This window comes from Coregonus lavaretus (assembly GCF_964263955.1).
Source record: "Coregonus lavaretus genome assembly, contig: HAP1_SCAFFOLD_1996, whole genome shotgun sequence".
Taxonomy (NCBI): domain Eukaryota; kingdom Metazoa; phylum Chordata; class Actinopteri; order Salmoniformes; family Salmonidae; genus Coregonus; species Coregonus lavaretus.
The window spans coordinates 25,651-40,100 of NW_028160008.1; the positions used below are offsets into that span (position 1 = coordinate 25,651).

At 45.0% G+C, this 14,450-nt stretch overlaps 1 protein-coding gene across 1 annotated transcript; it reads left to right on the plus strand.

Annotated features, from left to right (window-relative positions):
* The first annotated feature begins 246 nt into the window (after positions 1 to 246).
* On the plus strand, positions 247 to 2,655 carry LOC311122277 (gap junction alpha-5 protein-like). Its single transcript, XM_084196665.1, has 2 exons — positions 247 to 292; positions 1,429 to 2,655. Exon 2 carries the CDS (start codon positions 1,461 to 1,463, stop codon positions 2,634 to 2,636), a length of 1,176 nt encoding a protein of 391 aa, XP_084052791.1. The 5' UTR covers positions 247 to 292; positions 1,429 to 1,460; the 3' UTR covers positions 2,637 to 2,655.
* Positions 2,656 to 14,450: the final 11,795 nt, after the last annotated feature.

The window sequence follows — 14,450 nt, forward strand, 5'->3', positions numbered from 1 at the left end:
CTCCCCACCTCACCGCCTCTGCCCCTCTCCACTCCCTGAAACGCCATCCGCCTGGGGGGATAAGAGCACTGACTCTGCCTGGACCGAGTTTCCATCCTACTGCCATAAACCAGGGAGAGAGAACTGCCAAACTTCTCATGGTCATGGTCACTTCACAGCGAGGGTGAGAGAGGCAGATACGATGGAGCCACTGTCCTACTCAACGTACAGTCTTAACCATGTTTTAAGAGAAATTGAACAAACATTTCAAAACAGCTTTATGGATTACTATCAATGGGATATGACACACAAGGTAAGATAAGTTTGTGTGTATTTGTATGTGTGAAGTATTTGTAGTAAAATTCAGATCAGTTCACTTAGCGAGTACTTAGTGGTACCAGTGAGTCTGAGGCTGAATTGGTGGAAAAACCTCTCAGACTGTTCTACCGTCATCCTTTCTGCTCTAACTCGTTTGTTATTAGTTACTCATTGCCATCCTAAATCGTGCTCTGGGTATTTATTTAGACAGCTCTCTGTCTCTGTCCCTCTGATGTTTCCTGTTGAGGAACTGATGGATTGGTTTAACCCTTGGATGATTGGGGCATTTATGACACCCATAAAACTGTCTGCTGAGATGCCTTATAGGGGCATTAGACACACACCAGCCTGTCACTGCCATGTTTGGGTCTCACCCTAGCTCTCACTCACACTGGGGTCAAGGGGCAATGGCACGTACACACGCACACACATACACACACACGCACACATACAAATCACAGGAGGAGTGGAACAGAGAGATGGAAAGTGTAGAGAGAGTGAAAAACATAAAACGTCAAACATCAAAGGTGTCAATTAACCGGTTCAAACATGGTGACCAAGGACTGTTGCCATGTGCTCCAGGCAAGATGGAGAAGATGATGGAGATTGTCACATCATTCCATTCGTAACATTAGGGACTACTAGCTCCTAGCCTTGTGCTGCCCTATGGCCCATCAACCTCTCTGTCTGTCATACAGTATATGGGTTATAATGTGTCAGTGTCAGGGATAGCAACAAAAACATCCAAATATAATTTCTCAGAAACAACCTCACTATTTACTTCAAAATGCCCTAAAACATACAGTGTGTTTGTGTGTGTCATGGGAAAAGGTTCATTCTCAGGCCGTTGTGTCATGTCCAAGTCTCCAGGCTGATCACAGGCTATTTATACCATGCCACACACACACGGGTCATCTAATCACCAGGATAATGGAGAGTCTCTAGGCTGTCATGGTTGATCACAATCTACATTTTGTCTCCTTTCTTTACTCTCCCCATTTTCTTTCTTCACTACCTATCTTTCTATCTCTTCTCCATTCTCTCCCTCCCTCCTTGACCCATCTCTCTCTCTCTCCTTTACCCATACCCTGCCCCTCTCTATCTTTCTCTCTCCCTCTCCTCCTCTCTCAGGTGTGCCAGTGACCAGTGACCAGTGAGCAGACATGGGGGACTGGAGTCTCCTGGGGAACATCCTGGAGGAGGTTCAGGAACATTCCACGTCGGTGGGGAAGGTGTGGCTCACCGTCCTCTTCATCTTCAGGATCCTGGTCCTGGGCACAGCCGCTGAGTCCTCCTGGGGAGACGAGCAGAGTGACTTCCTGTGCGACACCCAGCAGCCCGGTTGTACCAACGTCTGTTATGACCGGGCGTTTCCTATCGCACACATCCGCTACTGGGTCCTACAGATCGTCTTTGTGTCCACACCGTCACTGATCTACATGGGCCACGCCATGCACATAGTGCGGAGGGATGAGAAACGCAGGAGGAGGGAGCAGGAGAAGAGGGAGGGGATGGAGGAGGAGGAGAGGGGAGAGGGGGGGAGCGTATCGGGGGAGAAGGCGTACCTCCAGCAGAGGGATTGTGGGAAGGCGCTGGAGGCATCTGGGCGGGTTCGCCTGCGGGGGGCGCTGTTATCCACGTACATTCTGAGCATCCTGATCCGCACGGTGATGGAGGTGATCTTCATCGTGATCCAGTACATGATCTATGGAGTCTTCCTCAGGGCTCTGTACCACTGCAAGGCCTGGCCCTGCCCCAACCCAGTCAACTGCTACATGTCCCGGCCCACAGAAAAGAATGTATTCATCGTCTTCATGCTGGTGGTGGCAGGTGTCTCCCTACTCCTCTCTGTGGTCGAGCTCTACCACCTGGCCTACAGGCGGTACAGGAAGTGCAGGCGCACTCGCGCCTCCCTCAAAAACACCACTCATAACACTGTGGCCATCCCCTTCACCAGGGACCCTGACACCTCGACCAGTCACAACTCCCTGGGCTGCACCCCTCCCCCTGACTTCAGCCAGTGCCTGGTGTTGTCGGGGACGATGACCCCCTTGACCCCTGTGAACCCCATGAACTCCATGCCTTCTCACCCCTTCAACAACAGAATGGCGCACCAGCAGAACTCCGTCAACATGGCCACCGAGCGCCACCATTCCCATGACGACCTGGAGGGAGAGGGAGGGTTCCTGAGGATGAACTACACCCAGGCGCCAGGAGAGAAGGCCAGCGGGTGTTCTGCACCACCCCTACTGCATGCTGGGTACCTGAAGGACAAACAGCGCCTCAGCAAGACCAGCGGCACCAGTAGCCGGATCCGACCAGACGACCTGGCCGTGTAGAACCAGACAGACAGACAGAGAGAGAGAGAGAGAGACAGAGAGGGGCTGAGAAGGTGCGGAGGGAGAGGACAGGACTTTCTGACACACACAAAGGCCCTGCTTAGGGGAGAGTGGAGCAGGATGGGTCTATATACCCAGCCAGAGACAGAGAAGGGGAGCAGGCAAGACAGACACTGGGGCTCAAGATAGATGTGTTAGCAAACTGTGAAGGGCTCCATTCAGCCCAAATCTGGGGGAACTGTGGAGGGTTGCCTGGCCTAGAGCTCCAAGACCACTATAGGTAGAAAGACATTGGGGTCTGTAAGCTCCCTGGGAGTGGGTTGAATGGATCTTGATAAAATTCAGCATATTGGACTGAGCTTTGAGACCGTTGGTGCTGGGAGAACTGGTTGTTTTTGTTAGAGCAACAAGTGGCTGGCCAAGCTTGAAACATGGACTGTGATAACTGTAATCAAATGCAAAATATAAATATACCTTTTAAATCACTGTGTGGAATAAGCCTTGAAATAAATTACAGATAATTGCACATTGTTTGTTTTTGATGTTTTAAAGTACCTTTAAAGTCTGAGAATATTGTACATTAAACTTGCACATTCAGTATGCTAAAAACTGTCCCACTGTCTATCCAGCTGCCCATTATAATAGCACAAACATTTACAAGCACGCAAATGGAAACACGCATGCAAGAACACACACACACATGCATACACTGCTGTCATAGGAGGACAAAACCTTATCCTCAGGGGTCTGACCAAACAGTGTTGCCCCCTGATCCCTGGCATCCAGTGATGGAGGCTATTTGCAGCTGTCATGTGGTTTGGAAAGTGAAATTGTGACACACATCCCTGCAATGCAATCCACTGGGCATTATATCACCTTCAAATATAGCAGGAGCAACTGTTTTCTCTGTGTTTAATCCTGATGGCATACAAACAGTAACATAGCACAAGCATTATCTTCCAGTCAGAAGTCAGAACAGTTGTGCCAAAAAAACGGATTTCTCTCCATTCAACAGACGCTTAGACCAATAATTACAGAGTGTTGTATGCACTCAGGTACATATAGTGAAGAGCTATGCAAAGGTAATCAAGTGCCTACAAAAGTGAATCTACAAAATGTTCCAAGTAAAAGTATTTTAGCTCCATGTTAGATTTGTGAAAATGTCCTGATATAATTTAAAATTGTGTTCAAAAGCCATACATGTATACAAATAATTTACCTTGAATCAAGGCACAAGCTTGAAAAGCTGATCATCCTTCAGTATCTTTCTGCATGTTTCTATTTTTGTTGTTAACCACTAGGTGGAGAAATGTCCCCTTGAACCTTTTATACAGTGTAGTTTCATTGTGACTGTGAAACTGTTGATTGTCACATTGGTAGCTATCCACCTCTCTTCAATATCTTTTCATCTTTGTTTAAATTTGATTTATTTTTGTTTAAATGTGTGAGGCTGGTCAGAAAATAACATGTATCGGCCTATAGACTAATAGAGAAGGTATAACCACAATCTGTGAAGTTCTCAACTGATTTTGCACTAGGCTATGCCTTTTGGGGTTTGGAATATAAGGACCCCTTTGTAATTATATGAATCATATTTTCTTTTTTTATAGAGAGGAACCACCAGTAAAATACTACAGTAATAGTATTTTGGAATGCCAACAGACGGATGACTGGTTGCCGTTTCTCTGTGCACATTTCAATGCCATGTTGTCATTGTGTTCCTGTAAAGTCTGCAATAAAAGTAATCTGTCAAATACATTTTTCTACATTTTAGTCATTTAGCAGACACTCTTATCCAGAGCGACTTACAGAAGCAATTAGGGTTAAGTGCCTTGCTTAAGGGCACATCGACAGATTTTTCACCCAGTCGGCTCGGGGATTAGAACCAGTAACCTTTCGGTTACTGGCACAACGCTCTCACCCACTAAGCTACCTGCCGCCCCTCCCTGAAATTATTAATGGGCTTGTTCGACATTGCAGCCAACAGTGCAAGCGATCTGCTGACTGACTAATCTTCAAATCACCTTGCATCATAAATAACTACTCATTATTATTTGTAGATCAGTCAATCACCATTTACCCACAATGCATCATGGATGTGATGCTCTCGAACACGGTCAATGTAACACATACCTTCTCAGTAAAGACTACCACAGCCCAAATATTTGTCCTCAACAGACTGGTCCTAAAAATAGTTGCCCTCAAAGAAATACATTGGCATTTCAATGCTGCACAACCTCTATACTTGCCTCCAGACAAGCTCTCATCTGGTCATCCACAGTGGCGGACATACCATTAGGCAGAAGAGGCAATTGCCTCAGTCCTCACATCATCAAGGGGCCTTGTGAGCTGCACAAGTAAATCTCCACACATAAAACCATTGACCATAGGCTTATATATATGTAACAGGGTCAGGATTGCCCTGTTACAAGTAGTAATTTTGAGTATTTATATTCTGTTGAATGTGCTCTGATTGAGTACACCTGTGCCCCTCCCTATAAATGAGGAGCACATGGTTTGCTCTTGGCGTAACCCAAGCCAGGTCAGGTAGTCAGTGCTGCACTCCAAGATGCCATGCCTTTCCCTGTCTAGGGGGATTTTTTTTTGTTGAGTCGGTTGATGATCTTGATTAGACATTAAAGTATATTGTTTGTTTCTTGGCGCAGCAACTTCAAATCAAATCAAATCAAATTGTATTTGTCACATGCGCCGAATACAAGAGGTTTAGACCTTACCGTGAAATGCTTACTTAAAAGCCCTTAACCAACAATGCAGTTCATGTAGTCCCCTGTAACTCAGTTGGTAGAGCATGGTGCTTGCAACGCCAGGGTGATGGGTTCGTTACCCACGGGGGGCCAGTATGAAAAACTGTATGCACTCACAGTTAGTAAGTCGCTCTGGATAAGAGCGTCTGCTAAATGACAAAAATGTAAGAAATATAGTTAAGAAAAGATTTACTAAATAAACTTCAGTAAAAAATTAAAGCTGTTAAGGAGCCTTTTGGTCCTAGACTTGGCGCCGCCGGTACCGCTTGCCGTGCGGTAGGAGAGAGAATAGTCTATGAATTGGGTGACTGGAGTCTTTGACCATTTTTTGGGCCTTCCTCTGACACCGTCATGGTCAAATGTTTTGAGAATGACACAAATACTAATTTTCACAAAGTCTGCTGCCTCAGTTTTGATGATGGCAATTTGCATATACTCTAGAACGTCATGAAGAGTGATCAGATGAATTGCAATGAATTGCAAAGTCCCTCTTTGCCATGAAAATGAACTTAATCCCCCCAAAATATTATTATATAAAATATTATATATTTCCACTGCATTTCAGCCCTGCCACAAAAGGACCAGCTCCCATCATGTCAGTGATTATCTCGTTAACACAGGTGAGAGTGTTGACGAGGACAAGGCTGGAGATCACTCTGTCATGCTGACTGAGTTAGAATAACAGACAGGAAGCTTTAAAAGGAGGGTGGTGCTTGAAATCATTGTTCTTCCTCTGTTAACCATGGTTACCTGCAAGGAAACACATGCCGTCATCATTGCTTTCCACAAAAAGGGCTTCACAGGCAAGGATATTGCTGCTAGTAAGATTGCACCTAAATCAACGATTTATTTGATCATCAAGAACTTTAAGGAGAGAGGTTCAATTGCTGTGAAGAAGGCGTTAGGGCGCCCAAGAAAGTCCAGCAAGCGCCAGGACCGTCTCCTAAAGTTGATTCAGCTACGGGATCGGGGCACCACCAGTGCAGAGCTTGCTCAGGAATGGCAGCAGGCAGGTGTGAGTGCATCTGCACGCACAGTGAGGCGAAGACTTTTGGAGGATGGCGTGGTGTCAAGAAGGGCAGCAAAGAAGTCACTTCTCTCCAGGAAAAACATCAGGGACAGACTGATATTCTGCAAAAGGTACAGGGATTGGACTGCTGAGGACTGGGGTAAAGTCATTTTCTCTGATGAATCCCCTTTCCGATTGTTTGGGGCATCCAGAAAACACCTTGTCCGGAGAAGACAAGGTGAGCGCTACCATCAGTCCTGTGTCATGCTAACAGTAAAGCCTTCTGAGACCATTCATATGTGGGGTTGCTTCTCAGCCAAGGGAGTGGGTTCACTCACAATTTTGCCTAAGAACACAGACATGAATAAAGAATGGTACCAACACATCCTCCGAGAGCAACTTCTCCCAACCATCCAAGAACAGTTTGGTGACGAACAATGCCTTTTCCAGCATGATAGAGCACCTTGCCATGAGGCAAAAGTGATAACTAAGTGGCTCGAGGATCAAAACATCAACATTTTGGGTCCATGGCCAGGAAACTCCCCAGACATTAATCTCATTGAGAACTTGTGGTCAATCCTCCAGAGGCGGGTGGACAAAAAAAAAACACAAATTCTGACAAACTCCAAGCATTGATTATGCAAGAATGGGCTGCCATCAGTCAGGATGTAGCCCAGAACTTAATTGACAGCATGCCAGGGCGGATTGCAGAGGTCTTGAAAAAGAAGGGTCAACACTGCAAATGTTGACTCTTTGCATAAACTTAATGTAATTGTCAATAAAAGCCTTTGACACTTATGGAATGCTTGTAATTATACTTCAGTATACCATAGTAACATCTGACAAAAATATCTCATAACACTGAAGCAGTGAACTGTGAAGACCAATACTTGTGTCATTCTCAAAACTTTTGACCACGACTGTACAGTTGAAGTCGTACGTTTACATACACTTAGGTTGGAGTGATTAAAACTTGTTTTTCAACCACTCCACAAATTTCTTGTTAACAAACTATAGTTTTGGCAAATCGGTTAGGACATCTACTTTGTGCATGACACAAGACATTTTTCCAACAATTGTTTACAGACAGATAATTTCACTTTCATTCACTGTATCACAATTCCAGTGGGTCAGAAGTTTACATACACTAAGTTGATTGTGCATTTAAACAGCTTGGGAAATTCCAGAAAATGATGTCATGGCTTTAGAAGCTTCTGATAGGCTAATTGACATAATTTGAGTCAATTGGAGGTGTACCTGTGGATGTATTTCAAAGCCTACCTTCAAACTCAGTGCCTTTTTGCTTGACATCATGGGAAAACGAAAAGAAATCAGTCAAGACCTCAGAAAATGAATTGTAGACCTCCACAAGTCTGGTTCATCCTTAGGAGCAATTTCCAAATGCCTGAAGGTACCACGTTCATCTGTACAAACAATAGTATGCAAGTATAAACACCATGGGACCACGCAGCCGTCATACCGCTCAGGAAGGAGACCCGTTATGTCTCCTAGAGATGAACGTACTGCGAAAAGTGCAAATCAATCCCAGAACAACAGCAAAGGACCTTGTGAAGGAGGAAACAGGTACAAAAGTATCTATATCCACAGTAAAATGAGTCCTATATCGACATAATCTGAAAGGCCGCTCAGCAAGGAAGAAGCCACTGCTCCAAAACCACCATAAAAAGCCAGACTACGGTTTGCAACTGCACATGGGGACAAAGATCGTACTTTTTGGAGAAATGTCCTCTGGTCTGATGAAACAAAAATAGAACTGTTTGCCAATAACGACCATCGTTATGTTTGGAGGAAAAAGGGGGTGCTTGCAAGCCGAAGAACACACTCCCACCCGTGAAGCACAGGGTGGCAGCATCATCCTGTGGGGGTGCTTTGCTGCAGGAGGGACTGGTGCACTTCACAAAATAGATGACATCATGAGGAAGGAAAATTATGTGGATATATTGATGCAACATCTCAAGACATCAGTCAGGAAGTTAATGCTTGGTCGCAAATGGGTCTTCCAAATGGACAATGACCCCAATCATACTTCCAAAGTTGTGGCAAAATGGCTTAAGGACAACAAAGTCAAGGTATTGGAGTGGCCATCACAAAGCCCTGACCTCAATCCTATTGAACATTTGTGGGCAGAACTGAAAAAGCGTGTGCGAGCGAGGCCTACAAACCTGACTCAGTTACACCAGCTCTGTCAGGAGGAATGGGCCAAAATTCACCCAACTTATTGAGGGAAGCTTGTGGAAGGCTACCCGAAACGTTTGACACAAGTTAAACAATTTAAAGGCAATGCTACCAAATACTAATTGAGTGTATGTAAACTTCTGACCCACTGGGAATGTGATGAAAGAATATAAAAGCTGAAATAAATCATTCCCTCTACTATTATTCTGACATTTCACATTCTTAAAATAAAGTGGTGATCCTAACTGACCTAAGACTGGGAATTTTTACTAGGATTAAATGTCAGGAATTGTGAAAAACCGAGTTTAAATGTATTTGGCTAAGGTTTATGTAAACTTCCGACTTCAACTGTAGGTTCTGGATGGCAGGAAGCTTGGCCCCAGTGATGTGCTGGGCCGTACGCACTACCCTCTGTAGCACCTTACGGTCAGATGCCGAGCAGTTGCCATACCAGGCGGTGATGCAATCGGTCAGGATGCTCTCGATGGTGCAGCTGTAGAACTTTGAGGACCTGGGGACTCATGCCAAATCTTTTCAGTCTCCTGAGGGAGAAAAGGTGTTGTCGTGCCCTGTTCACGATTGGCTTCATGTGTTTGGACCATGATAGTTCATTGGTGATGTGGAAACCAAGGGACTTGAAACTCTCGACCCACTCTATTACAGCCCCATCAATGTTAATGGGAGCCAGTTCAGCCCTCCTTTCCTGTAGTCCACGATCAGCTCCTTTGTCTTGCTGACATTGAGGGAGAGGTTGTTGTCCTGGCACCACACTGCCATGTCTCTGACCTCCTCCCTATAGGCTCTCATCGTTGTCAGTGATCAGGCCTACCACTGTTGTGTCGTCAGCAACATTAATGAGGGTGTTGGAGTCGTGGTTGGCCACGCAGTCGTGGGTGAACAGAGAGTACAGGAGAGGACTAAGCACACACCCCTGAGGGGCCCCAGTGTTGAGGATCAGTGTGGCAGATATGTTGTTACCTACCCTTACCAACTGGGGACGGCCTGTCAGGAAGTCCAGGATCAAGTTGCAGAGGGAGGTGTTTAGTCCCAGGGTCCTTAGCTTAGTGATGAGCTTTGTGGGCACCATGGTGTTGAACACTGAGCTGTAGTAAATTAACAGCATTCTCACATAGGTGTTCCATTTGTCCAGGTGGGAAAGGGCAGTGTGGAGTGTGATTGAGATTGCGTCATCTGTGGATCTGTTGGGGCGGTATGTGAATTGGAGTGGGACTAGGGTTTCCGGGATGATGGTGTTGATGTGAGCCATTACCAGCCTTTCAAAGCACTTCATGGCTACCGACGTGAGTGCTACGGGCAGTAATAATTTAGGCAGGTTACCTTCGCCGTCTTGGGCACAGGGACTATGGTGGTCTGCTTGAAATATGTAGGTACTACAGACTCGGTCAGGGAGAGGTTGAAAATGTCAGTGAAGACACTTGCCAGTTGGTCCGCACATGCTTTGAGTACACGTCCTGTTAATCCGTCTGGCCCTGTGGCTTTGTGTATGGCTACGGAGAGCGTGATTACACAGTCATCCGGAACAGCTGGTGCTCTCATGCATGCTTCAGTGTTGCTTGCCTCAAACCGAGCATGAAAGGCATTTAACTCATCTGGTAGGCTCGCGTCACTGGGCAGCTCGCGGCTGGGTTTCCCTTTGTAGTCCGTAATAGTTTGCAAGCCCTGCCACATCCGACGAGCGACAGAGCCGGTGTAGTAGGATTCAATCTTAGTCCTGTATTGACACTTTGCCTGATTGATGGTTCGTCTGAGGGCATAGCCGGATTTCTTATAAGCATCCGGATTAGTGTCCCGCTCCTTGAAAGCGGCAACTCTAGCCTTTAGCTCGGTGCGGATATTGCCTGTAATCCCGGAATATATTCCAGTCTGTGCTAGCAAAACAGTCCTGTAGCGTAGCATCCGTGTCATCTGACCACTTCCGTATTGAGCAAGTCACTGGTACTTCCTGTTTTAGTTTTTTCTTGTAAGCAGGAATAAGGAGGATAGAATTATGATCAGATTTGACAAATGGAGGGCAAGGGAGAGCTTTGTATGTGTCTCTGTGTGTGGAGTAAAGGTGGTCTAGAGATTTTTTTCCTCTGGTTGCACATGTAAAATGCTGGTAGAAATTAGGTAAAACGGATTTAAGTTTGCCTGCATTAAAGTCCCCAGCCACTACGAGCGCCGCTTCTGGATGAGCATTTTCTTGTTTGCTTATGGCCTTATACAGCTCGTTGAGTGCTGTCTTAGTGCCAGCATCGGTTTGTGGTGGTAAATAAACGGCTACAAATAATATACAGTTGGGGAAAAAAAGTATTTAGTCAGCCACCAATTGTGCAAGTTCTCCCACTTAAAAAGATGAGAGAGGCCTGTAATTTTCATCATAGGTACACGTCAACTATGACAGACAAATTGAGAGAAAAAAATCCAGAAAATCACATTGTAGGATTTTTTATGAATTTATTTGCAAATTATGGTGGAAAATAAGTATTTGGTCACCTACAAACAAGCAAGATTTCTGGCTCTCACAGACCTGTAAATTCTTCTTTAAGAGGCTCCTCTGTCCTCCACTCGTTACCTGTATTAATGGCACCTGTTTTGAACTTGTTATCAGTATAAAAGACACCTGTCCACAACCTCAAACAGTCACACTCCAAACTCCACTATGGCCAAGACCAAAGAGCTGTCAAAGGACACCAGAAACAAAATTGTAGACCTGCACCAGGCTGGGAAGAGTGAATCTGCAATAGGTAAGCAGCTTGGTTTGAAGAAATCAACTGTGGGAGCAATTATTAGGAAATGGAAGACATACAAGACCACTGATAATCTCCCTCGATCTGGGGCTCCACGCAAGATCTCACCCCGTGGGGTCAAAATGATCACAAGAACGGTGAGCAAAAATCCCAGAACCACACGGGGGGACCTAGTGAATGACCTGCAGAGAGCTGGGACCAAAGTAACAAAGCCTACCATCAGTAACACACTGCGCCGCCAGGGACTCAAATCCTGCAGTGCAAGACGTGTCCCCCTGCTTAAGCCAGTACATGTCCAGGCCCGTCTGAAGTTTGCTAGAGTGCATTTGGATGATCCAGAAGAGGATTGGGAGAATGTCATATGGTCAGATGAAACCAAAATAGAACTTTTTGGTAAAAACTCAACTTGTCGTGTTTGGAGGACAAAGAATGCTGAGTTGCATCCAAAGAACACCATACCTACTGTGAAGCACGGGGGTGGAAACATCATGCTTTGGGGCTGTTTTTCTGCAAAGGGACCAGGACGACTGATCCGTTTAAAGCACATATGTCAGAGTCAAGGCCCGCGGGCCACATCCGGCCCGCGAGAAGGTTTTTTACGGCCCCTGGGATGATCTTGATTTATTATTAGAACCGGCCCGCAGACCGCAGCAAGCCGGCAGCCCGCAGATCTTTTACACGCACCAATACTACATTTCCCACAATGCAACGGTGACGCACCGAGCAGTAGGCTGCTTCATTTCAATATTTATTGGCACAGCAGTCGTCAGCATCACAGTAAAATTAACTTTCAGATACCCATCAAAAATGGCAAAACGGAAGGTGGACACTGAGAACCGGGGGTTTCAAACAAGGTGGGAGTCGGAGTATATGTTCACGGAGGTAGCTGGAAAACCTGTGTGTCTTCTGTGTGGAGAAAGTGTGGCGGTACTGAAAGAGTATAATCTGAGACGACATTATGAAACGAAACACGCGGACAAAAACAAGAATATGGACATGGAACAAAGGCTACAAAAGGCAGAGGAATTAAAACGAGGCCTCAAATCTCGACAGGCTCTGTTCAAAAAAGCCAAATCACAAGGCCAGGCTGCTGTCAAGGCCAGTTTTATTTTGGCAGAAGAGATCGCTAAATCAGCCCGGCCATTTACGGAGGGGGATTTCATCAAAAACTGCATGATTAAAGTTTGTGACGAAGTTTGCCCAGAAAAAAGGCAACTCTGTTCCCGAGCGCACAGTTGGCTGATAAAATAGGTATGCTTGCCGCTGACTTTCGACGCCGATTTGCTGACTTTGAAGCACAAAAAAGCAGGTTGGAACTGCTCGGTAACCCATTTGCTGTTGACGTGGAAAGCTCACCACCAAACCTCCAAATGGAGTTGATTGACCTCCAATGCAATGATGCACTGAGGGCAAAATATGCGGCAGTGGGTGCTGCGGAGTTCGCCCGTTTCCTCCCCGACACAATGCCCCAGCTGCGCATCCAGGCTGCTCAAACGTTGTCTATGTTTGGCAGCACATACCTGTGTGAACAACTGTTTTCTTTGATGAACCTGAACAAAACATCACACAGAAGTCGACTTACTGCTGAACACCTCCACTCAATTCTGAGGATTTCCTCAGCTCAGAGCCTTACCCCGAACATTGATGAACTTGTGGAAAAGATGGGACACCACCAAGTATCACCCTCAACCTCAAACAAGTGAACATTACTGTGCAATCACATATTTAGAGTTTTTACTCAGTTCAAGTTTAAAAGTTAAAGTTTAATATTTGTTTTCACTGCATGTTACTTCTCCTTAAACAAAGTGTTGTTTTTGATTAATAGATTTTTGCACTTTATTTTATTGTATTTCAATCCAATTATATTTTAAAAATATTTCAGTTGAGTGGATGATAGAAAATTGCTATTATTGTTTTTTTCTTTGAAGTAAATTTAGCCCACTTTTGCTAAAATAGAAAATATAGGCTACTGATGGTGCCTTGAATACCGGTTTCTTTCATTTAATGTTCATGTTATGGGGATTTTTATATAAAGGAAATTTGTCTTTTGTGTCTGTTGAAAATTAAAGATTACTGACAGAGCCATAAGAAAATATTGCTTTATTTATCTGATCATATTGGAATATATTTGTTAGGTTTTCAGTAGGTTCAATTAGGTTCACTAGACTATATGCGTCATTTAAAAATTTTTCAATGAACATTCGAACAGTCCGGCCCTCGGCTTGTAGCTAAATTTTTTATTTGGCCCTCCGTCCATTTGACTTTGACACCCCTGGTTTAAAGGAAAGAATGAATGGGGCCATATATCGTGAAATTTTGAGTGAAAACCTCCTTCCATCAGCAAGGGCATTGAAGATGAAACGTGGCTGGGTCTTTCAGCATGACAATGATCCCAAACACACCGCCCGGGCAACGAAGGAGTAGCTTCGTAAGAAGCATTTCAAGGTCCTGGAGTGGCCTAGCCAGTCTCCAGATCTCAACCCCATAGAAAATCTTTGGAGGGAGTTGAATGTCCGTGTTGCCCAGCGACAGCCCCAAAACATCACTGCTCTAGAGGAGATCTGCATGGAGGAATGGGCCAAAATACCAGCAACAGTGTGTGAAAATCTTGTGAAGACTTACAGAAAACGTTTGACCTGTGTCATTGCCAACAAAGGGTATATAACAAAGTAATACTTATTTTCCACCATAATTTGCAAATAAATTCTTTAAAAATCCTACAATGTGATTTTCACGATTTTTTTTCTTCTCATTTTGTCTGTCATAGTTGACGTGTACCTATGATGAAAATTACAGGCCTCTCTTATCTTTTTAAGTGGAAGAACTTGCACAATTGGTGGCTGACTAAATACTTTTTTCCCCACTGTAGATGAGAACTATCTTGGTAGATAGTGTGGTCTACAGCTTATGATGAGGTACTCTACCTCAGGCGAGCATTACCCCGAGACTTCTTTAATATTAGACATTGTGCACCAGCTGTTATTGACAAATAGACACACACCCCCACCCCTCGTCTTACCAGACGTAGCTGCTCTGTCCTGCCGATGCAAGGAAAACCCAGCCAGCTCTATATTATCCATGTCGTCGTTCAGCC